General features: G+C 45.0%; 1 protein-coding gene and 1 long non-coding RNA gene across 2 annotated transcripts in view; one reads left to right on the forward strand and one right to left on the reverse strand.

The window, feature by feature from the left end:
- Nucleotides 1–25,607, forward strand: part of NHERF2 (NHERF family PDZ scaffold protein 2) — a 150,360-nt gene that overhangs the window by 39,746 nt on the left and 85,007 nt on the right. Inside the window, exon 2 of the mRNA XM_063934891.1 lies at nucleotides 23–259. Coding sequence (XP_063790961.1) covers nucleotides 23–259 — 237 coding nt within the window. The remainder of the gene's footprint in view (nucleotides 1–22; nucleotides 260–25,607) is intronic.
- LOC134945538 (uncharacterized) overlaps nucleotides 7,452–25,607 on the reverse strand; it is a 71,481-nt gene continuing 53,325 nt past the window's right edge. Inside the window, exons 2-4 of the long non-coding RNA XR_010182125.1 lie at nucleotides 11,908–12,113; nucleotides 9,867–10,014; nucleotides 7,452–8,496 (exon numbers count right to left, since the gene is read on the reverse strand). This is a non-coding gene — a long non-coding RNA (uncharacterized LOC134945538). The remainder of the gene's footprint in view (nucleotides 8,497–9,866; nucleotides 10,015–11,907; nucleotides 12,114–25,607) is intronic.

The following is a 25,607-nucleotide window of genomic DNA, read 5'->3' on the forward strand; positions in this document are numbered from 1 at the left end:
TCCCCTTCTCTTCCTTGCCCAGGTGGTCCAGCGCATTAAAGCCATAGAGAATGAGACGCGGTTACTTGTCGTTGACAGAAAGGCAGATGAGCACCGACGCCTTTCACAGTCCAGCTCGCCTGCTGAGTCTCAGCCTAACTCCAGTGTGCCTTCCTCCCCGTCTGTGGGAAACAACAACGGCGAGGCCTGGAAACTGAAGGAGGTCACTAGCCACGAGGACCAGCTGCAGAACAACCACAGCACAGAGAACGGCAAGCAGGTATATACCAGTGGGATGGGGATCTCTCTGCGGTGGGTGGCGGCTTACATGTCGCATTGTTTACATTTTAGGTTTATTTATCTTTTGTGCCTGTTTTATGCAGTTACTGAATTCTCTCCACTTTTTGTGTTACTGTATGTATGTGCTTACACTTGTGGTTTACTAGCAGGCAGACAGCACATGGGGCAGTTGGACGCAAGACCACTGTAATTGCTCCTACATTATGCGTAAAATCAGCCAATCAGCTTTCAATACTATACTTTAAACCAGCGGTTTTCAACCGCTGTGCCGCGGCACACTAGTGTGCCGTGAGCGATATCTAGGTGTGCCGCCGCCAGAGATGCTCCCCGCTGCTGCCCGCCAGACAGATCCATTGGCGCCTGCAACCAGAGAGCCGCCGCAATCAATAGCCGGCTCGGGCAGTGATGTGCTGTTTGCACTTCCGCGTGCGTGACCTATGAGTCATGCACACGGAAGTGCACACTGCACAGCGCTGCCCGAGCCGGCTATTGATTGCGGCGGGCGGCGGCTCTCTGTTTGGCCACGTCTTATTCCTGCCTGCAGTGCCTGCTCACCCGCTAACTGGCCACTCCACGTCGCATTCCTGCCTGGAGTGCCCGTCCGTCCACTGACCACTGCAGCTCCTCCATCCATGCTGCCATCACAGCTCAGCTGCAGGTTTTACATTTAAAATAAAAAATGTATTTATTTATGTAAGCAATGTTTGGAATCGGGGGAGGGGGGGGGGGGAGGAGATGGGAACAGCAGCAATTATTATTGGGGGCAGTGAGTGGAATTACTGGAGGGACAGTGTGTGGCATTATTAAGGAATATATATGTTTTACTGACAAACGGGATGTTGGCTGTCAGTATACCGACAGCGGAATCCCGTCTGTTTAATTACTGTGGGGACCAATGTGGTTTTTTTTCCCGTGGCGCACTGATGGTGTGCCTTGGCAATTTAAAAATCTTATGAGTGTGCCGCGAGTTGAAAAAGGTTAAAAATCACTGCTTTAAACAAAGCAACTATCTTATTGGTTGTAACTCGTAACTAGACAGCAAGCATTTTCGGCTGTAACTTGTGCAACCTGCGGCCTGCGCCCCTCCTCGTTGTGTTTAAAATATCTCAGGGGCCTAGAGCTCTTCTGTTGGGGGTCTGTTTCCCCTCCTCAGCCGCCACTTCCTGATTCGCCCGCTCACGCTGCAGGCTCGTTAGGGATTTTGTACAGAGGTCTTTAACAAACACTAGTCGTAGGCCATGAAAATGTAACATTGACATGAAGCAGAGCGGAGAGCTGAGAGTTCAGGCTCCGGGGAGCTGGGGGGGATTCATCTTACTGCAGGAACTGGAGTGACCTGGGACACATATTATTCTGGAACACGGCAATCAGGAACAAATCTGAGAACACAGCACTTTTGTTCGTCCTGCGTAGTCGGTACCATCGGATTAGTGTAATCCATAAAACAACATTCATTGTGTCATATTTAACCACGCAGATGCAGTAGAATGTAGTGCTATAAATACCACTTTAAGGGGCTGATTTTGAGTCGTCTGCAACTTTATGCAAGTGGCCCTACAAAGACCTTTCTTTGTGTGCATCTGTGCGTCCACGGTCAATGTCCGTGGACTCTGAAATACTGCCTGGTGCATCTTTCGGATAAAAGAAAGGAAAAAAACTCCACTACCTGTGCGACTTTGATTCAGGCCCTACGGCACAGAATAATTCATGAGTATTATTAGCTAAATCCAGTAGCCCTATGGTGGCACAGATTCTCCGTTTAATACTCCACCATCTTGCCCAGATATGTTTTTGACTGTAATAAACTCTGCTCCATCTATATAAGAAACTGTTAATAATATACACAAAGCTGATTGCCTGTGAATGTGACCTGCAGACTGATATGACAGTCACACTGCAGTTGTTCCCGGGTCATTGGCCTCTGTGTGCCAGGCAGTTTGCCCAGCTGTTCATGTTGCCCAAGAGATCACTCCGTGAATCTGGGTCTGGAGGTGAGGATCGTGCCTGCAGTCCAGGCCATGTGACTAGCTAACATGGCGCGGCCGCTGATGAAGACATTAAAGTAATGATTCAATTAGCTCCATGCAGTGGAAGAGGCAGGTAGGAAGGAGCTTGGCGGAGCCTGGGGACCGCGTCCTAATTGAGTTAGGAAAGAGTATTTCTAACAAGCTGGGTTTAGAATCTCTGAGGACCACACGTTCCTGACGTATGTCTCCGAAGTGTTCCAGGTAGCTTCCTACAGGGAATGTGTGCAGACGGCTGTATGAATAATTCAGATTGCTCGTGTGTGAAATCTTTTTCTTGCATAATCCATGTTATGCTATACGTACAAAGAGCAGCTAAGCGCCCATTCAAAGCTCTTAGCTCTTAACTGTTCTCTCAGATAACAGATAACATTTATCTGTTACCAATTCTGCCTATACACCACGACCTTCAGCTGTGCACTACTACCTTCACCTGCACACTACCACTCTCACCATGCATGCTACCACCCTCACCTGCTCGCTATCACTTTCACCTGCCCACTTTCACTTGCCCGCTTTCACTTTCACCTGCTCGCTATCACTTTCACTTGCCCGCTTTCACTTTCACCTGCCCGCTTTCACTTTCACCTGCCCACTTTCACTTGCCCGCTTTCACTTTCACCTGCCCGCTTTCACTTTCACCTGCCCACTTTCACTTGCCCGCTTTCACTTTCACCTGCTCGCTATCACTTTCACTTGCTCACTATCACCTTCAGCTATGCGCTATCACCTTCACCCGCTCGCTACTGCCTTCACTTGCTTGATACCACCCTCACCTGTGTGCTACCACCTTTACCTGCATATTACCACACTCACCTCTGTGCTACCACCCTCACCTGCATGCTACCATCCTCACCTTCTCGCTTTCTATCTTGCTTGCTATCACCTTTATCTGTGCGATTTCGCCTTCACCTGCTCGCTATCACCTTCACCTGCTCGCTATCACCTTCACCTGTGCACTTTCACCTTCACCTGTGCGCTTTCACCTTCACCTGTGCGCTTTCACCTTCACCTGTGTGCTTTCACATTCACCTGCTCGCTTTCACCTTCACCTGTGCGCTTTCACCTTCACCTGTGCGCTTTCACATTCACTTGCTCGCTTTCACCTTCACCTATTCGTCCCCAAAACACCTCTGTCAATTGTCAGCTGCCTCACGCTTCGCTGCAGTCAGGTCAGTTCCTCTGCTGCTGCTCTTTCTTTCTGAAGCGAATTCACCCTGGAAAAACTGCAGCCATTGCCCTTCGTGTCCGTTTCCAAAGTTTCCCCCTGTTAATTAGCAGCTCGAAGCTTTACATAATGTGGGATAATGAGGTTGGCATAATACAAGGGCACAGTACAGCAAAAATAAGGTAATGTGGAAAACTGGGTAATGCTCACATTATTCACACATCATTGTCAGAGTCTATAAACTCTGCAGTTTTGGGGATGAGTAAAATGTAATCTCAGCAAGGGCCGGGCTCAGCCCTGGAAAAGGCTGCTGCTGCCGCAGACTGGTGCTGACGGGTACGCTCTAACGGGTTACACAACTCCCAAAAGAAGATTATTTAATTGTTGGTTGTTTTCATAGGTGTTCCAGAGTGTGCTTCCGTCACGTTATTATCTCTGACTGCACAAATTGATAAATCTTGGCAAGAGACTACACACAATAGACGCTTTTATCTCTCCACCCCTCCCTCTTCAGAATTCCCGTCTTCTCTTCTTAATTAATATGCTTGTAAAGTTCCGCCTCTCCTTGCCAAGCCTGACTCTGTTGTCCAAAGCTAAATTGTAATGCGTTCCTTCTACAAATCTAACTAATTACCCAGGAACACGGCAGCCACCGGATCTTGTTCCTCGCTTAATTGCAATTATAACCTGAACTAATGTTTCATTTCAACTCTTTAAAGTCTTGTCAGAAGGAAGCTCTTGGACTGCGCGTCCGCACGGCTTGTTAGAGTGGATTATGAAGGAGATGAAATTGAGGTAAAGGGTGCAGATTACGTCTGGTTACAATAGGAAATTGTGGAAGGATCATGTCCCCCCCCCCCCAAGCGTAATCAGGAGCTTTGCTAAATGCAAGGCTGATACTCTTGTTGCAGGGTTTGTCAGTCAGTTGCTTGGGATATATACATGCAGTGACCTCCTGCCAGCTGAGGGCCTGTATGTAATCCATCTCCCGCTTCCTGTCGTGACCCGGGGTCACCCGACCACTGTAGCACTCTCTCTTATTTTAGCTATAATAGCCCAGGCAGTTGTTAAACTGGATTATATCTGGTGTCGTCACCACAAAATTGTACAGTAAAAAAACAAAAAAACAAAAAAAAACATGCAAAATATAACTTCTATAAAGGGGCATATTTATTTAGGATTATTCGGAGATATCTGTTGCCGTCCATCCATTTCTGGCCACAAAGCCGCCCCATAGGTTTCTGTACTTGGCCCCAGCAGCTGATGCATACTTACCTACTTCTGCACTCTCTCCTCCAGGAGAAGCCCAGAGGAGAGGTGCAGCTGACTGGAGGTGGGTGAGGGGCCCAGTGACACACATCACTTGGTCCTGTCTCCTCATGTTAAATGCGGCAACTTCATTGAGAGGGGGCAAGTTTCATAGAACCACGTCATATTGGCAGAGCCCTTTCCCCCAACAGCACAGAGTATATCAGGAGAGGAGTGATGTGTCAGTGAGGACAGGGCTGCATGTGACAGGGGCAGTGACATGATGTGAGGAGGGGAATGGAGGCAGCAGGAAGCCACAGCCTGAGTGTTATATAGTGGAAGGAGCAGGATCCCCAGCAGCACAGAGTATATCAGGAGATGAGTTATGTGTAAGTGAGGACGGGGCTGCATTTGACAGGGGCAGTGACATGATGTGAGGAGGGGAATGGAGGCAGCAGGAAGCCACAGCCTGAGTGTTTTATAGTGGAAGGAGCAGGATCCCCAGCAGCACAGAGTATATCAGGAGATGAGTTATGTGTAAGTGAGGACTGGGCTGCATTTGACAGGGGCAGTGACATGATGTGAGGAGGGGAATGGAGGCAGCATGAAGCCACAGACTGAGATCTATATATTGGAAAGAGCAGAGTCTTCCAGCAGCACAGAGTATATAAGGAGATGAGTGATGTGTCAGTGAGGACAGGGCTAGTGACATGATGTGAGGAGGGTAATTCAGGCAGCATGAAGCCACAGACTGAGAGCTATGTAGTGGAAAGAGCAGAGTCTTCCAGCAGCACAGAGTATATAAGGAGATGAGTGACGTGTCAGTGAGGACAGGGCTAGTGACATGATGTGAGGAGGGTAATTCAGGCAGCATGAAGCCACAGACTGAGAAGAGCAGAGTCCTCCAGCAGCACAGAGATGAGTGACGTGTCATTGTGAGTGAGGTCAGGGCTAGTGACATGATGTGAGGAGGGTAATGCAGGCAGGTGGTTTTAGATTGCGCCATAAGGGCAGTTTTTTTAGGGCAGTTTTTTTAGAGCATGAAGCCACAGACTGAGATCTATACAGTGGAAGAAGCAGGGTTCCCCAGCAGCACAAAGTATCAATTTAGATCTCTATTAACTCTGTTGTAAACTAAAGTGATATTTCCCTACTTATCTTAAAATGTGAAACTTTTACCTGACAGCTATTTCTCAATCCCTTTCCCAGAACATGTGACTCGTGCCGGCCAAATTTTCAAGGTTCTTCGTGACTGATTAAACACATATTTGCTTGCTTTGATTTGTGTTGACCTGAAGAACAGACACGATCACCCTTGTACATTATTGGCTCAATGCAGTTTAGCCCCTCGTGTTCAAATGTTGGTCACTGTGTCTAAACCACTGACTGGTTTCATTAACACTGTTCTGTAATAGGATGGAAATATTTATATGAATCTCATGGGAACCGCTTTATACAGCTCAGAGCCAGTCAGATTTTTCTCTGTGTTCTTTTTGTCTTTGGAGACAGATTTGATCAAGGAGAAGCGGCCTCCGATCCGCCCAGGATTGGGTGGTGCGTCCCGTCTATGCCCTGATAATTGACTGTGGTGAAAATACATCCTTATTGGCTATAACCCAGATCAGCACAAAACTGGCCTTAATCCAGACTACCGATTTTATCAAGCCCTAGTTATTGTATGCGTTGCAATCAGGATTTTTAAATGGGCTTTTTCTGCGTTCCCACCAAAGCTAGACTGCGTGGAGGGTTTATAGTGCCTGTTATATATATATATATATATATATATATTTAAAGCTACAGTACAGAACAATGGCATATTTCACAAAGCAAAGGATTACGTGCCCCAGTAAAATCAGGGCGAGATTAACAATGCGGCAAATAGGGCTGCAGCTCCAGGCCTCCACATAGAAATAGGCCCATCATCATGAGAGCATGTTGATGACCAGCTGCCAAGTTGGCCACACTGGAGGCCATAAATCACAAGTATTAAATGTGTATTTCTATTGTCCTCATAAAATTATGAAATTCTTCTGCTTTTAGATATTTAAGGAGAAATTGAGTATGATAATTGGTTATGATAATGTAGGGATGTATATGCCCACAGGGCACTGGCCATACCCACACATCACTGGCCACGCCCACACATCACCGGTCACACCCACATGACACTGGCCACACACATACAACACTGGTCACACCCACACCACACTTGCCACGCCCACACAGCACTGGTCACACCCACATGACACTAGTCACACCTACACAACACAGGCCACACCCATACAGTACTGATCACACCCTCATGCCACTACCCACACGGTAGCGTCTAGTTTACCCTCGTGGAGAGGACCTTTCCCATAACCCCCTGGGTCCATGTCACAATCTATTTCGAATAGTAAATTGTGGCGAGGGTCCAATGCATAGAGAAAAAAAATTCCCCCAAACGAACGGAGAACGAAGAAGACATTTAGGTGCTGTAAGTTCTCTCCTGCCCTCTCGTTTTGTCACGTCCAGGTCCTTAGCACGAAGGTAACATAGACACAACCCTACCCACACAGCACTGGCCACACCCACACAGTACTGGCCACACCCACACAGCACTGGTCACATCCACAGTACTGGCCACACCCACATGTCACTAGCCACACCCACACAGCACTGGTTATGGTTCTGAACAGGCCTGACAATTATTTACTAGTTATAGCTACAAAAGTAGCAATGCATGTCCGTTTATTTCACTATTTTAAATAGATTATTAGCATGTAGCAAAAGTCAAGAGGGCATTTTTCGTCTCTCTCTAAAGCAGGGGCCCAAGAAGGGAGAGGCCACTGAAAGAATGCAAATTAAAATATGGTACTATTTTATGGCAGATGTTATAAACTAATTAAAGCTGGGGCACACCATGCAGCCTCTTATAGTTTCAGAAATTGCACTTTGTCCTGACACTAGGGATGAGACACAGCATAACAATATAATTCCCGTGCAGAATAGCTTCGCACTGTGGGCGGGATGCAGCAAAGGTAAAACTGCGGCCAAACCTCAGAAAATGCCAGTTGGGATAGGTTGGGCTTCTTTTTGCTTTTACTTCCTGAGAGGGATCCAATCGGATCCCTCTCAGCACTCACCGCAGCCTGTGCATCTCTCGACACTAGCGCAGGAGGACTCCCAAGTCCTAAACCTGGAAGTATTTCTATTGCAAAGGACAGCTCTTACCGGGAGAACAGTCCTTTGCGGCTTCTTCAAGCATTCGGGTTTATGAACACCGTTATGCTTGCGATGACTGTCGGGGTGCAGCGCATGCTAAATGCAATGCGTCATGCATCCCGATCATGACCAGTACAAATAAGTAGATAGGGTAGACTGGGGTACAGTTATTAAAACTTGTGAAAAGGCAGAGTGTAGGTGTTGCCCCAGCAACTAATCAGATTCTAGAAGGCTTGATACCTCTCCCCCAAAGCCATTTTTTCAACTACTGTAGTAAATTGCCATTTACATTATTTTATGTTGGGGTTCATACACCGGGAGAATAACTGAACAGGTAGAGCAGGCCTGTGGTTCTCCGTCTGTTGTGCATCTAGGTTCCGGCATGGCGACACTTGTAGTTCCACAGCAGTTGAATTCCCTCAGGATGTAAAGAACTCTGGAAATATTACGTTCCCTTACTTTGCTTCAGCTCATCTTATTACAGCTGCATGTCAGGGGGCGTCAGGGAGCGTGTGGAAGGGCAGAGAGATGGGAGGGGATCCATTCTGGAGAACATCGTTTCCTGTTTGCTGGCTGTGAAGGGAAATTGGGGAGTAAGTGTAAACTGATGCTGTCCATTAGGACACCTTTTCCCTTCCATCCATATGGAACCAAATTACCTCATGTGCCTAACACATGGACATCTGACACATTAACGTGCACAATGCTGGAGCATCAACTTTAGATCACCTGGACATATATACAGTATATAGGGCTTAAACATCTTCAATGTTAGTGTTCAGAAAGCATCAACATGAAAAGTATTAATATATAAACTGCAGCATACTAAAAAAATAAATAAGCGGGTGGTAGTTGGGGTTGGGGCGAGCACAACAAGCCCCTTGCGGGCTCACTGCCTTCGCCACAGGTTCTATACCCACTCTATGGGTGTCGTGAACACCCACGAGTGGGAACAGTGCACGTGGGTCTGCATGCCAGTCACATAGCTGCACATAATACATAACCGTCGGTCACATATATATTATGTCACATATATATTAAAGGGAAACCTATCTTCAATGATTAGAGTCAGTCTGCGTGAGTGCCGCCATACACCTTTTATTTTATATATATATATATATATATATATATACAGTGCTAGTGTTTCTAGGAAAATAGGTTCAGGAACTGTGGGCGGGGCAGATGTGGGTGGATCTACCACTGAGGTGGGACATCAATTGGTGAGTAAATAGTTTTTTTAAAAATACAGTGGCACACGTTGATGGGATAAGCAGTAATGCCCGACACCATATTATGCCCCTACAGTAATGCCCAACACCATATTAAGCCCCCAAAATAATGCCCACCTTTTACCTGATCTGCCCCCTGTGCAGCACTCACAAATCAGGCAGTGGTGTTGGTGCGGCCGCACCATGCCTGGCACCACACAGCACTACAGTACTGTAAAGAATCTCAAAATAAACTACCAATACCAGCAGCCCTTCCTGTCCGGCTACAAGGGCTTCTGTAAGCAGTAATTTGTTTTGGGTGGACAGTACTGTGAAGAAACTCAAAAGAAACTACCGCACCCAGCAGCCCTTGCTGCACGGCAAGGGATTCTGGGAGCGGTAGTTTATTTTGCATTTCTTCACAGTACTATAGTATTGGGGTGCGCTGCAGGACACTGTGCAGCGGCACCAACACTACAGCCTGCTTGGCCAGTCTCCGGGCAAGCGCTGCATTTCAGTTGGGCTGCAGGAGGTACCGTAATGCTGCTCCTGGTGACGTCATTTTATAAAAGACCTTTATATGTGGAGAGAAAAGGCGGCACTCGGAGACTGATAATGTGGTGAAACGAAACCAATCCGTGTTTAATCACGTCTACGTTTCGGGGGACGTACCCCCTTCCTCAGGACAAACCAAACACAAGTACACACAGTGAAAAACAACAATAAATACCTTACCATGTCTAGAAGCGCCAACCCTCGCCGCGGCGACGCCGGCCGGAGCCACGGGTCCCGCACTTCCGGTCGCGTCTCCCTGTCTGACCCGGAAGTGACGTCATCCCGCACCCGGACGTCATCCCGCGACGGCTGTGGACATGCACACATTCTGTAACCATGGAAACAGATTTAATCAATCTATGAAACAACATACAATAAACTTAAAATATGCACAACATTACTGTATAAAAATACAAAACAATTAATGGTGACAATCAATGAAAAATAGATTAAAAATGAATGACTGCAAGATAATAATAATAGGTGGTGATAAATAAGTGACAGTCAAAACTTAGTGTCTAAGACACACTCAGGTATTAACCCTTGTGTGATATGTGAACACAATACTTGTACCTTCACAAAACATCAATAAAAATATATCAATATGCTGAAATTTGATGTAATAAATCTTCCTCATATATAAAGATATATTGAAAAAATATAAATGACAAAATGTGTGGAAAAGATATGTTATAAAAACCTCCGCTCTTTATGCTATCTGCAGCACATATTATCAGTAACTACAGGCTATATTACTATCTAGATCAACTAATATACTGATCATAATAATGTGAACCATTATACGTCATGTGGGGAATTTTCTTTAAAATCTACAGCTAGACGTAGTGTACCTGCAGTCTTGGTATATAAATATACACCAACCATCTACACAATGTGTAATTATGTTATTACATGAAAACTGTTATGTCATAGAAAACAGCTTAAACCTAGGTTTTCATTAAGACCCCTAGGGTGGATGGTGTCAAGTCTATAAATCCACCGTGCCTCAAGTTGTAATAATTTTTTGGGTCTATTACCACCACGCTGCGACACTGGGACCTGGTCCACGATTTTATAACGCAGCGAGGTGAGGCTGTGTCTACTCTGAGCGAAATGCCGTGCAACCGGTTGCTCACTGGTGCCAGACTGTAAGGCCGCCCTGATGGCCGACCTATGTTGGGCCATTCTCTCTTTAAATTGGCACTGGGTCTTGCCAATATAGTACAAACTACAAGGGCACACCAGTACGTATACTACAAAGGTCGAGCTGCAAGTGAGAGGCCATCTTATTGGAATTTTCTTGCCAGTGTGCGGGTGTGATATATAGTCACCTGTCTGCATATAACTGCAGTTGGTGCACCCCAGGCACCTATAGCATCCTGGTTTTCGGGTAAGAAAATGAGTGCTTGTTGACGGGTTAATTAAAGATGTTACATCATTCTTAACAAGTAAATCCTTTAAATTTGCACTCCTAGTGTAGCAAGGCATAATTTTACTGTTACGTAAAGATGGTAAATTTGGATCAAAGGTGACAATGGGCCACATTTGCCGTACCTTTTTGCATGTACTCATGCTGGCTGTATTAAATTCATTGACCCATGGTAATATTAACGTTTTAGGTTTAGGGGGATTACCCTGCAGTAGTTCCTCTCTCGTTTTCTCTAAAGCTTTAGACCTAGCTGATTTCAGAAGCTTACGGGGATACCCTCTCTCTAAAAACTTGTTGGTCATAATGTCTAACTGTACCTGTCGTTCTTCCATTTCACGGGTGGTTCTACACACCCTTAAAAACTGCGAATATGGTAATCCTTTCACAGTGGCTGGTGGGTGGAAGCTGTCGTGCCTTAGCAATGTATTGCGGTCTGTGGGTTTACTATAAAGCGCAGTCTGGATTCTCCCCTCCTTAATTATAATCTTAATGTCTAGGAAACATATCTCATTAGCATTAGTGGTGAGAGTTAGCTTTACCGGGCTAAGTGAGGTGTTATGTTCCTCAATCAGTGTGGTGAGGGGGTCCAATGCTCCCTCCCAAAACAATATATATATATATAGTAAACAGCAAGAGACTGTGGCACTCCCGAACTTGAAAAAATAATTTACTGGTTCACATCAAAAAAAATGCTCACATGCCTATAGCAGCCAACGTTTTGGTGCCGCAAGCACCGTTGTCAAGGCAGGCATAACTGAAGTTACAAAGTTGTAATAAACAAAGACATCTTACCTAAATAGGTGGGAGTCATCTTGCCGCGGGAGAGCCGGGCCCGGCGGGCGCTTCCGTCTGCAACTGATGGCGGAGCGTCACTTCTGGTGACGTCAGCCGGCTTCCGTCCTGGTTACCTAGGCAATCACACTACAGCGTCGCAGTCAGGTTGCCATGGTGCCGGCGCGTTGCCGCTGAGTAATCTACCCGGCCCTCCACGGGGCAAGCTGTGTGAGAATACAGGCATCACATTAAAGGTGTGAAAAGATAACAATTAACAGATAACAATTAGCGAATAAAACCACAAACTTTAACATACCACAGTGCCCACTACTAGTAACGGGGCTCAATGGGATAATCCTGAAAACAGGTGAAAGCCACCTGCACTAAATCACAGGTCTGAGAAAGCAAACTAATAGCAATCCTGGCACAGGACACAATTTGTAAAAACGATAAGGGGCAGATGTAAGGAAAACGAAAGAAGAACAAGATGCTGGAAAAGTGGGAAGATAAATAGAGAAGAGGAGATGGAAAGAAGGGGTAAGCGAAGGAATGGAATAGTGGGAACTACTAAGGAAACAAAAATAAAAGAAAGAGAAATGGAACAAAGGAAAATAGAAAAAGAACAAGATTTAAATGAAGGGGAAAGAAAAGAAAAAAGACCGAAGGAAGAAAATGAAAAAGAGAGGAAAACATTAGGAAAAACAGGTAGGGAGTAGAAAAGAGAGAAAAGAAAAAAAGGAGAGGAAGAGGAAGGGAAAGGAAGAGGAAGAGAGCAAGAGGGGAAAAAAAGGGGAAAAAAGGAGGAAAGAAATAGAAAGAGAAAAGGGGGAAAGAAAGAGAAAAGGAAGCACCAATCGATGATACATGTATCTAAACAAAACAGAATGCAATGTGTGTCTGTCCATATATTAATACTTTTGCCATGTGTATAAGACACATGTCCAAGCCCCAGGTTAAAGAAAACAATGGGTTAAATATAAGTAACTAACAGGGGTACAGACACAAGGCATATGCCTAATAGAGTCATTAAGCCAATGTTCAGCGTTCTCCAAAAACAGTCCAGTTGAGACGTTCATTCATGCCACATGGGAATACTGTATTGAGGATGTGGATCCACCTGCTTTCACATCTGAGCAATCACGGTCCCCACCCCTTAACGCCACTGGGATGTGGTCAATAAGAATATGTTTAAACTGAGCTAATGTGTGGCCCGCCTGTAGGAAGTGTCGTGCCACGGGTTGTTCGGTTATTGATCCCCTCAATCATGCGTATTAGCAACTCCTCACTACCTGTCCAGAGAATGAACAGGTCGTCAACGTAGCGCATGTAGCATCGAATGTGCTGTGTGTAGTCCGCGTCGGTAAAGAACATTTCTGTTTCTTCCTGGAGCATGAAAATGTTCGCGTAGCTGGGTGCCACGTTACTACCCATGGCGCAACCGGACAGCTGCCGGTAGAACTGGCCGTTATAGATAAAGTAGTTCCTAGAAAGTCAAGCAAAGATAAGACAGCGCTGACTGAAATGAATTGTAAAAATGATTTACAGTATTTATTACTAATTAAGCAATATAAAAGCACATAGAAACATATAAAATGAATATCTCACTGCACTGATGAATTTATAGTCACCATACATGGATTGTAATTCATATGCTGCTTGATGGAATGTCCCTGTAGGATCCGTACATTCAAATGTCCCTTATCCTGGGGTTGTAGCACAATCCCCGGGCCGAATTTTGTGTTGAAGACAACGCTGGAGGAATAACTGTCCCAGTGGTTTGGCAGTACAACGGGGAAGTCCTCACCAGTAATGCGTGACAGTCTTGAAGTTCGGTCCTTGTTGGTGGATTTGGGTGTAAATAGCGCTATTTTTCGGAGTCCTTAGGGATCCAAGTGAAAGTGGATATCCAATAAAGGTGACTTAAGCTCACACCTGACGCGTTTCACAGCTACCTGCTGTTTTATCAAAGGTGACTTGGTCCTTGCTGGCAGTGTGATTTATACCTAAGTTAATTACTCAAATCATTACAGCTGATTAAACAATTCATTTCATCACGTTTAAAAATTAATAAAAACCTCATTTTATATGGATAGACTCAAGGCAATCAGAGAAGTTAGATATAGTTCATAAATTTTATTACTTTATTAGTTAAAAAACTATGTTTAAAACAGTGTTTAATAGTCCGCTCGTGCTGGAACGCACGCGGACTTCCGGACTTCCGGCTTGTGACGAACGCGGACTTCCGGTTTCCGGCTTATGGCCCGCATTCGTCACACAGAAGGCGGTACTTCTATCATTGTATGTCTCGAGCAGGGTTCTGTTATAGTCAGTGACGTGTACCGGTTGTCATGGGGATAGAGTCCGTCTTCCCTCCAATCGTATGGTGTGTACAGGGTCATGTGATCGGCGCTCCGTATAGCGCATCATATGCTGTGTTACATATATTTCTGATCCGTGACCCGCATAGAATGTTACAGAGAATATAACCTCTCTTTCCTAAACATATATATTCCCACATAATCAGAGCTATGTAATACATTTATCTTTTGATCTTATTGGCAACATAGTTGTGAATTAATTATTATGATGGAAATTCATTTTATAAAGTAATCATATCTGAGCAGTCGATATAAACCAAAATGCAAATGCTTCATATAATTTTAATATCCATATATACAGGTATCTCAGTGAATACATATTCCTTAGGGAATCTGCTAGTGATGGATGTTTCTATAACTGTTGTGTTCAGAAAACAGTTTTTAAGTTTAGCAGTAGATTTTGCTCCATCTGGAACATTCACTTATATTCATAGGATTTATAATTACTATTTACTTTTACTTGGGAAAAGGGGGGGGGGGGGGGAGGGAAGGGGAACGGAATGGGTGACAAGGGAAAAGGGGGGGGGGGACATAATGGCAGAGAATCATGAAATTATGTCAGGTAGTGACGAATGCGGGCCATAAGCCGGAAACCGGAAGTCCGCGTTCGTCACAAGCCGGAAGTCCGGAAGTCCGCGTGCGTTCCAGCACGAGCGGACTATTAAACACTGTTTTAAACATAGTTTTTTAACTAATAAAGTAATAAAATTTATGAACTATATCTAACTTCTCTGATTGCCTTGAGTCTATCCATATAAAATGAGGTTTTTATTAATTTTTAAACATGTGATGAAATGAATTGTTTAATCAACTGTAATGATTTGAGTAATTAACTTAGGTATAAATCACACTGCCAGCAAGGACCAAGTCACCTTTGATAAAACAGCAGGTAGCTGTGAAACGCGTCAGGTGTGAGCTTAAGTCACCTTTATTGGATATCCACTTTCACTTGGATCCCTAAGGACTCCGAAAAATAGCGCTATTTACACCCAAATCCACCAACAAGGACCGAACTTCAAGACTGCCACGCATTACTGGTGAGGACTTCCCCGTTGTACTGCCAAACCACTGGGACAGTTATTCCTCCAGCGTTGTCTTCAACACAAAATTCGGCCCAGGGATTGTGCTACAACCCCAGGATAAGGGACATTTGAATGTACGGATCCTACAGGGACATTCCATCAAGCAGCATATGAATTACAATCCATGTATGGTGACTATAAATTCATCAGTGCAGTGAGATATTCATTTTATATGTTTCTATGTGCTTTTATATTGCTTAATTAGTAATAAATACTGTAAATCATTTTTACAATTCATTTCGGTCAGCGCTGTCTTATCTTTGCTTGGCTAATTCTGTTTGTGTAATATTATAGGTGTGACTACCCTATACAGACAGCTGCTATTAATTATAAATTGGAGCCACAGCTTAAGCGCCCCTTCCAAATCAATTTGGTTATTCCTATCTTCAGTTCCTAGAAAGTGTAAGTTCCAGAAGCTTCATAAATACCTCGATGTCCAAGTCAGTGATGGATTGGGACTCATAGAACCGCCTGACTGCCGCCAACCCTTTTGGATGAGGGATGGAGGTGTACAGACTATTGATATCCAGTGTACACAGAATACTGCCTTGCGGAATCTCTTTAATACTTGATAGCCGTTTTAGAAAACACGTGGTGTCCTTAATTAATGTTGCTTGTTTAATTACGTGCGGTTGAAGAATGCAATCTAGATATAAAGAAATTGGGCTGTACAATGAATCTCTAGCCGAGATTATGGGTCGACCCGGTGGGTGCGTTGCATTCTTATGAATTTTGGGGACACTGTACAGGATGGGGCTTACTGGAAAGGGTTGTTGAAGAGCTTTAAAGATTTTACTGTCCAGTAATCCTTGTGTTGACGCTTCCTGTAGGATCTCCTGTAATTCTAATTGATACTGTGTTGTGGGGTCCCCCGGTAATTTTTGATAGACCTCCTTATCGGCAAGTTGCCGTTCAATTTCAGCCATGTAGTCTTCTAAATTCTGTATAACTATGGCGCCCCCCTTATCGGCGGGGCGTACTATGATGTCCCGGTAGGAGGACAGCTGTTGTAAGGCTGAATGTTCCTGGCGGCTGAGGTTGTAATGTTGCGTGGGTTGTGCGTGGACATATTTATTCACTGAATCATCCATCATGCGTGTAAATGTTTTAATGGAGTTGTTGGAGGACACTGGATCAAAGGTAGAGGTGCTTCTTTTTGACAGAAATCGCTGATTGGGGGTATTCTGTGTAAGGGAAGCGGAATTCTGAAAAAATTCTTGCAGTCTAAGCTTACGGGAAAATTGATGTAACTCGACTTTCCAATTCAGATCCCGGTGAATATTGGTTGGGACGAAGGACAAGCCATTATTTAATACACTCTCTTCGGCTGGTGTTAATGTTCTAGAGGATAGATTGTAAATCAGTTTTTCTTGGCCTTGCTTTTTTTAGACTTGTCTTCTCTTTTGCCTCGCGTTTTGACCCCTGCGACGGGTGGCTTTGTGCTTGTTCTGGAATGTTGTAAAGTTTGAACTGCGGGGCCTAAAGGGGCTGATGGTCCTTCCAAAGGGTCATCAGAATCGCAGATCACAAACTCGCTATCGCTGTTGGATGTGGGTATATATATATACTATTTCAAGTCGCATTATCGCACTCTCCTTTAAAGGTTTGAGCTTCTGGGGTGCTTCCTTTTGGTCCTTAAATTAAGAACTGTAGTATATAGAAAACACAAGTGCACACTCCAATTCGCTTATCCATGAATCCATGGAATGATGCCAAATTATTGGTTATTGTTCAATGTTGACATAAATGGGGTCATCATACAGTCCTCAAATATATATTCATTGGTGTATAGCATTGATCAGTACTAGTCCAAAGGATATACCATAATGCACCATCTGTGCCTACACAAGCATTGCATTTGATTTTTCACCACCATATATCCTCTGTTGTATGTCCCACAGCATAACACTGATGTTATAGTAATGAGGTCACAATTGTATAGCATGTGAACACATATTTATTACACACAAAGAAAAATAAGCACATCATATTTACAAGGGTAAATGATAGACACAAGAAACCCCCCAACGCGTTTCATCTGGACACTCAGACTTCATCATCATTTCCCCGTGATTAAATATGAGTGACCACATGAAACGCGTTGGTAGTTTTTTGTCCCTACCATGCAGTACACACACACACACACACACACACACACACACACACACACACACACACACACACACACACACACACACGCTTAGATGTATTTTAAAATAAGCCTTTGCACTACCTTGTGCAAATGTTCTCAATAATCAAAACACTCCACTTGTCTGTGTAGACCAAGTACCAAGTATAACTAACGTCTTCAAAGCTGAGATTAATTTCCACTTAAGGTCTAATTAGGAATGGTCAGATTTTTCAACTCACTGAAAAAAGAACCATAGCTTACCACATATAAAGAAACTCTTTATTAACCCAACAATCAGTGCGTGTACAATTATAAAAATATTTTTTTAGAGCTTATCTGAAAATTCCAAGTAATTAGAGGAGGCCAAGGTCCATGACGTACCAAGCAGGTGCCGATTAGTGCGATTTGAGGATAGGTGTGGACACATTCACACATATATACAGTATATATTTATATATACCATAGGTATAATGGACTTCTCTCCCACCACCGTCCAGGACATAGACTGCTTACCTGGGTGGCCTATGTTAGCAGTCTGTGTCTCAGAGCAAGGGATGGAGGATGTAGTCCGTGACTGGGTAGAGGGGGAAAGTATCAGAGTGGCACACCAGTGTCGTCTCCTGCGCACGCTATGGTACATGCATACATATATACACACCTTTACAGTTAATTACCACCGTATATAACCTTGTTGATTACCTCACGTGATGCTTTTTCCTCTGTTATTCCAGAGCAGTAGTTCTCAAGGGGTTCACTACGGTATGCCGGCGGTCGGGCTCCCGGCGACCAGCATACCGGCGCCGGGAGCCCGACCGCCGGCTTACCGACAGTGTGGCGAGCGCAAATGAGCCCCTTGCGGGCTCCCTGCGCTCGCAACGCTACGGGCACGGTGGGCACGCTATTTTATTCTCCCTCCAGGGGGGTCGTGGACCCCCACGAGGAAGAATAAGTGTCGGTATGCCGGCTGTCGGGATCCCGGCGCCGGTATACTGTGCGCCGGGATCCCGTCAGTTGGCATACTGAAAACCACCTGTCCTCAAGCACTATCCTCAAGTATCACTAACAAGGCATGTTTTGTGGATTCCTGCATGTGTGTGATAATTACTGGGGTGTAGATCAATGGATCAATAATGTTATGGTCAACGGTGCTTAAGGTCGACAGGTGCAAAGGGTCGACGGGGTCAACACATGTTTTTTGGGCCAAATTTTGTATATTTCATGTTATGTAACGACGATGCATGTACCATGCGCTTCCCAATCGTAGTCCATGTGGATAGTAAACCAAATGCTGGGAAAACATGTAAAAAGATCTTTAAAAAATGTGTCGACTGTTGTCATGTCGACCTTTTGTATCTGTCGTCTTTATGTACTGTTGACCATATGGTGTCGGACTATTGACTGTTGTCCAATACAGTGTTGATCTATCATCCGGATACTTAATTACAGGCCCATAAAAATAGATTAACTCACCGGTGGATGATTAAAAACATCCTCAAAACATGACCTATTGAGTTGCTTGAGGATTAGAGTTGAGAATCCCTGTTTTAAGCTGAGTACACACTGGCCAATACATCGGCTGTTCTACTCAACGACCAATATATCGCTTGCCCGACGGCCAATGTGTACCAACTATATGTCCGTGAACGCCGTCGTTCACAGACATATCGCTTCGGCCCTGCAGCACACACGATGACCGCTATATCTACAGATATATTGGTGCATCGTTGTGTGTGTACGCATGGTTAGCCGACCGGCCATACACTTCCTGCACCAGCCGTTGGTGATTGATTGCTCAACTGGGCGGGCGCATGTAAATGCCCACCCAGTTTGTGACATCAGTAACGACGAATCGGGCAGGGTGTGTGCACAACATACTGCCCGATCCGCCTATAGATATATCTGCAGATCCATTGATCTGCAGATATATCTATCAGTGTGTACCCATCGTTAGAGTCCCATTATCTTTCCATAAGCTTAATTACAGGAAGTCTGGAGTGCAAAGGAAAAATGCCTCCCCATGACTAAAACTTCATTATAAATACAGTAACTTTTACCTCAGATAGTCTGAGGATTTTGATGACATATTCCTCAGTGTTACTAATAGTTCCTTACTTATTAGCAGTCATCCATATATGCCTGCCTATACAGTGAATGGGTGTAGTATGTGAAGCAGTCCTGCTGTATTGTAGATTCCAGCTTTGACACTGCGTAGCCGGATATTTATACCATAATTTTTCCTTGCATAGGAATTTGTGCTTTGTTGTTAACATAGACATACTAAATTCTCTTTATCCACATTGGGCCATCATTGCTATCAGAGGTTTTCTTGTTTGACACAAAGCAAAGGCCGGAGGGTCATCTGTTGTCACACAGGCACCGCTCTCTTACACATTTGTGTTTTTCACACAAAGTAGCATAAAGATCTATTGTGGCATTGTATTCCTGTGTTATATCCCCGTGGCACAATGCACTGCTCCTTGTGTACAGTAAATTTGTTTACAGTGTAAATGAAGATTCAGAAATACCCCTCCGGTCGTGTTTAGCGTACAGGGTCTGATTGGCTTGCAGTGTGGAAGACTTATACAGTTCAACTCAGAAATCAGTCCTATACCAAGTTTCATCGGTCCCAGTGAGGTAAATCAGAGAGAGCCACTGGCATCCTAGAACTTGTAGTTCTACAGCTACTGCAGAGAAGGCCAAGTCTAAGAGTGACTAAAAAGAGTCTTCTTGGGATTCTGCATGTGTCCGATTAGGCCTATTCACACTACTGACGCTCAGGGCAGTACGGTGGTGTAATGGTTAGCATTACTGCCTCACAGCACTGAGGTCATGGGTTTTATTTCCACCATGGCCCTAACTGTGAGGAGTTTGTATATTCTCCCCGTACTTGCGTGGGGGTACTTCGGTTTCCTCCCACACTCCAAAAATATACTGGTAGGTTAATTGGCTCCCAACAAAATTAACTCTAGTGGGAATGTGTATGTGTGGTCAGGAATATAGATTGTAAGCTCCACTGGGGCAGGGACTGATGTGGATGGCCAAATATTCTCTGTAAAGCGCTGCGGAATATGTGTGCGCTATATAAATATCTAGTACTAATAATAATAATACTACTACAGGCTTGTTGGAGGGGGACGGCTTTATTGAATTACCTATACTACAGATCTTTCCACCATTTTTTAATTAACCGCTGTAGAAAAACATTACAACAACTGTAAAAACACATTGCAATTTTTGGTTCTGGTATTAGTACTCAGTAACTAATCTTACTGGCGAAGTAGTCAGCAAAAATGTCAACATTCAGACTGTTGACACATGAATTTAGGGTTAGGTTAATATATGACTGTCAACATTCCGACTAATGTCACCATAATATACTAAGCTCAACTGCTTTTATCTTTTCTGTCAAGTGTATGGTCATCTGTGACAACAGTGAATGCAAAAAATAAATACCCTAGACTATTTGGTAGGGGTCAATAAAAAATAAGAGCCAAAAGTGATGCCATTGACCAGGACTTTCCTCTGGCTTCCTTACACATTTCCTTACACACTTACCAATTGTCCATCTAATGTGTCATGCCTGACATCACAACTGGGCGGGCATTTGCATGTGCCCGCCCGGTTATGATGTCAGTTACCGGCGGTCCCTGCAGCTAGTGTACGGCCGCCCGTACACACAGCCAGATGCGCCAATATATCTGTAGATGTATCGGCTGTCAGCTGTGCTACAGGGCCGACACAATATGCCCGTGATTGACGTCATTCATAGACATATTGTGGGTACACATCGGCTGATGGGCTTGCGATATGTTTCCATTCCGTATCCGATTGAACGGACAATATATCGCTCAGTGTGAAAAGAGTGAATAAGCGGGCTAGTGAAGAAGTTGGCCTTGTAAAATGTATTTGAGAAATGCTACTTTAAAAGTGATCGGTTGCTATGGGCAACTTCTCCACTGGTCCCTATCTCCACTCTTTTCACTGCTTGATCCACCAACCTCTTAATCATTTTAGATGGTTGCAAAGTTCTTTAAATTTTGTTTTTTATTACTCAGTTATAACAGATTGACAAAACACAATTTATTTATTTTTTTTAGAAGGAATTTAAGTTTGACTTCCATATATTATAGATTAATGTAAATGCCCCGGAAAGCTTAGCTAGACACTGTGCATTGCATTGTAAAAAACAAAACAAAACCTCCAGAATGTACAATCCGGCTTTATCTCCTAAGACGGCTATTTTCAATTGGCAGGCATGCACACAGAGAGGCCATTGTCGGCGCCGGTTTCTACAGCCGGATCGTGGAGGGTGGGTGCAAGCTTAATCTGGACCTTTCACCTCATGCAATCACTTATGTGACAGGATTTGTACATGTGCGTTACACAGCTGACTTACACTGTTTGCCCTTCAAGGCAAGGCTGTGAGCATGGAAATGTATTATATAATGCCGGGTATATAGGTGGTCATTCCAAGTTGATCGCTCGCTAGCAGTTTTTTGCAGCCGTGCAAACGCTAAGCCGCCGCCCACTGGGAGTGTATTTTAGCTTAGCAGAAGTGCGAACGAAAGGATCGCAGAGCGGCTACAAAATAATTTTGTGCAGTGTCAGAGTAGCTTCAGACCTACTCAGCGCTTGCAATCACTTCAGATTATTCAGTTCCTGATTTGACGTCGCGAACATGCCCTGCGTTCGCCCAGCCACGCCTGCGTTTTTCCTGGCACGCCTGCGTTTTTTTGAACACTCCCTGAAAACACCCAGTTGACACCCAGAAACGCCCTCTTCCTGTCAATCACTCTGCGGCTAGCATTGCGACTGAAAAGCTTCGCTAGACTTTGTGTGAAACTACAAAGTTCGTTGCAATAGTACGATTCGCGTTGTGCCGCATACGCATGCGCAGAAGGGCCATTTTTTTGCCTGAACGCTGCGCAGCGAACGAATGCAGCTAGCGAACAACTCGGAATGACCCCCATAGTAAATTATGTGTTTAGTCAGCGACAGCATGATGCAACTGCACAGTAAATTGCGCTGTCTATACACACTGCACGATGCAGTGGATGAGGGAGTTTTGTATTGTTGTCCGCCGCGTTTAAAATGCATTCCGTGTTCCCCCAGTGCGCCTGACAGGATGACCCAGGGAACGACCCGCGGGAGCGCGTGATCACGGGTACACACTGAGCAATATGGCGATATGTTGTTCTGATCTGTATCAGAGCGATATATCATCCAGTTAATCGCCTAATGCATACCCGGCTTTAGACTAAGTAATGTGACCTTCGATATTTACTATTTCCATTTCCTCCATCCCATTTTACCTTAACTTATATGCGTAGTTAATTTTATGCCTCTGGGGTAGAGGAGCGTGGTAGTATCAACATTTAATAAATGAAGATATTTAAATATTTTTTTATATGAATGAATTTAGGGTGGCTTATTGTATCGTATTTACCTAGTTTATGGCCCGACTTTCGTGAAACAATGGCCATGCAGGAAATAAAACACTAATTTTAATCTTTTTCACGGTCACCCCTTTTTTCCCCACACGATGGGGCATATTCAATTTTGAGCTGAAAATCCGGACATAGCTATTCAGTCCCGGACGTTTTCTCTATCGTCCTAAGTGGATGCTGGGGTTCCTGAAAGGACCATGGGGAATAGCGGCTCCGCAGGAGACAGGGCACAAAAAAGTAAAGCTTTACTAGGTCAGGTGGTGTGCACTGGCTCCTCCCCCTATGACCCTCCTCCAGACTCCAGTTAGATTTTGTGCCCGAACGAGAAGGGTGCAATCTAGGTGGCTCTCCTAAAGAGCTGCTTAGAGAAAGTTTAGTTTAGGTTTTTTTCTTTACAGTGAGTCCTGCTGGCAACAGGATCACTGCAACGTGGGACTTAGGGGGAAAGTAGTAAACTCACCTGCATGCAGAGTGGATTTGCTGCTTGGCTACTGGACACCATTAGCTCCAGAGGGATCGAACACAGGCCCAGCCGTGGAGTCCGGTCCCGGAGCCGCGCCGCCGACCCCCTTGCAGATGCTGAAGCGTGAAGAGGTCCGGAAACCGGCGGCTGAAGACTCCTCAGTCTTCATAAGGTAGCGCACAGCACTGCAGCTGTGCGCCATTTTCCTCTCAGCACACTTCACTGGGCAGTCACTGAGGGTGCAGAGCGCTGGGGGGGGGCGCTCTGAGAGGCAAATATAAACCTTATACAAGGCTAAAAATACCTCACATATAGCCCATAGGGGCTATATGGAGATATTTAACCCCTGCCTGACTGGAAAAATAGCGGGAGAAGAACCCGCCGAAAAAGGGGCGGGGCCTATCTCCTCAGCACACGGCGCCATTTTCTGTCACAGCTCCGCTGGTCAGAACGGCTCCCAGGTCTCTCCCCTGCACTGCACTACAGAAACAGGGTAAAACAGAGAGGGGGGGCACATTAATGGCTATATATATATATATTAAAGCAGCTATAAGGGAGCACTTAATATAAGGATATCCCTTGTATATATAGCGCTTTGTGGTGTGTGCTGGCAGACTCTCCCTCTGTCTCCCCAAAAGGGCTAGTGGGTCCTGTCTTCATTAGAGCATTCCCTGTGAGTTTGCGGTGTGTGTCGGTACGTGGTGTCGACATGTATGAGGACGATATTGGTGTGGAGGCGGAGCAATTGCCAAATATGCAGATGTCACCCCCCAGGGGGTCGACACCAGAATGGATGCCTTTATTTGTGGAATTACGTGATGGTTTATCTTCCCTTAAACAGTCAGTTGAGGACATGAGGCGGCCGGACAATCAATTAATGCCTGTCCAGGCGCCTCAAACACCGTCAGGGGCTGTAAAACGCCCTTTGCCTCAGTCGGTCGACACAGACCCAGACACGGGCACTGATTCCAGTGACGACGGTAGAAATTCAAACGTATTTTCCAGTAGGGCCACACGTTATATGATTTTGGCAATGAAGGAGACGTTACATTTAGCTGATACTACAGATACCGTAAAACAGGGTATTATGTATGGTGTGAAAAAACTACAAACAGTTTTTCCTGAATCAGAAGAATTAAATGACGTGTGTGATGAAGCGTGGGTTGCTCCTGATAAAAAGTTGAGAATTTCAAAAAAGTTATTGGCATTATACCCTTTCCCGCCAGAGGTTAGGGCGCGCTGGGAAACACCCCCTAAGGTGGACAAGGCGCTCACACGCTTATCCAAACAAGTGGCGTTACCCTCTCCTGAGACGGCCGCACTTAAGGATCCATCAGATAGAAAGATGGAAGTTATTCAAAAGAATATATACACACATGCAGGTGTTATACTACGACCAGCTATAGCAACTGCCTGGATGTGCAGTGCTGGAGTAGTTTGGTCAGAATCCCTGATTGAAAATATTGATACCCTAGATAGGGACAATGTTTTACTGTCGTTAGAATAAATAAAGGATGCATTTATCTATATGCGTGATGCACAGAGGGATATTTGCACACTGGCATCTCGGGTGAGTGCTATGTCCATTTCAGCCAGAAGAGCCTTATGGACACGACAGTGGACAGGCGATGCGGATTCAAAACGTCACATGGAGGTTTTGCCGTATAAAGGGGAGGAGTTATTTGGAGTTGGTCTATCAGACTTGGTGGCCACGGCTACTGCCGGGAAATCCACTTTTTTACCTCAAGTCACTCCCCAACAGAGAAAGGCACCGACCTTTCAACCGCAGCCTTTTCGCTCCTACAAAAATAAGAGAGCAAAGGGCTTGTCGTACCTGCCACGAGGCAGAGGAAGAGGGAAGAGACACCAACAGGCAGCTCCTTCCCAGGAACAGAAGCCCTCCCCGGCTCCTGCAAAAACCTCAGCATGACGCTGGGGCCTCTCAAGCGGACTCGGGGACAGTGGGGGGCCGTCTCAAAAATTACAGCGCGCAGTGGGCTCACTCGCAGGTAGACCCCTGGATCCTGCAGATAATATCTCAGGGGTACAGGTTGGAATTAGAGACGGATCCTCCTCATCGTTTCCTGAAGTCTGCCTTACCAACCGTCTCTTCCGAAAGGGAGAGGGTGTTGGAAGCCATTCACAAGCTGTACGCTCAGCAGGTGATAGTCAAAGTACCCCTATTACAACAAGGAAAGGGGTATTATTCCACTCTAT

This window comes from Pseudophryne corroboree, chromosome 7 (genome assembly GCF_028390025.1).
Source record: "Pseudophryne corroboree isolate aPseCor3 chromosome 7, aPseCor3.hap2, whole genome shotgun sequence".
NCBI lineage: Eukaryota > Metazoa > Chordata > Amphibia > Anura > Myobatrachidae > Pseudophryne > Pseudophryne corroboree.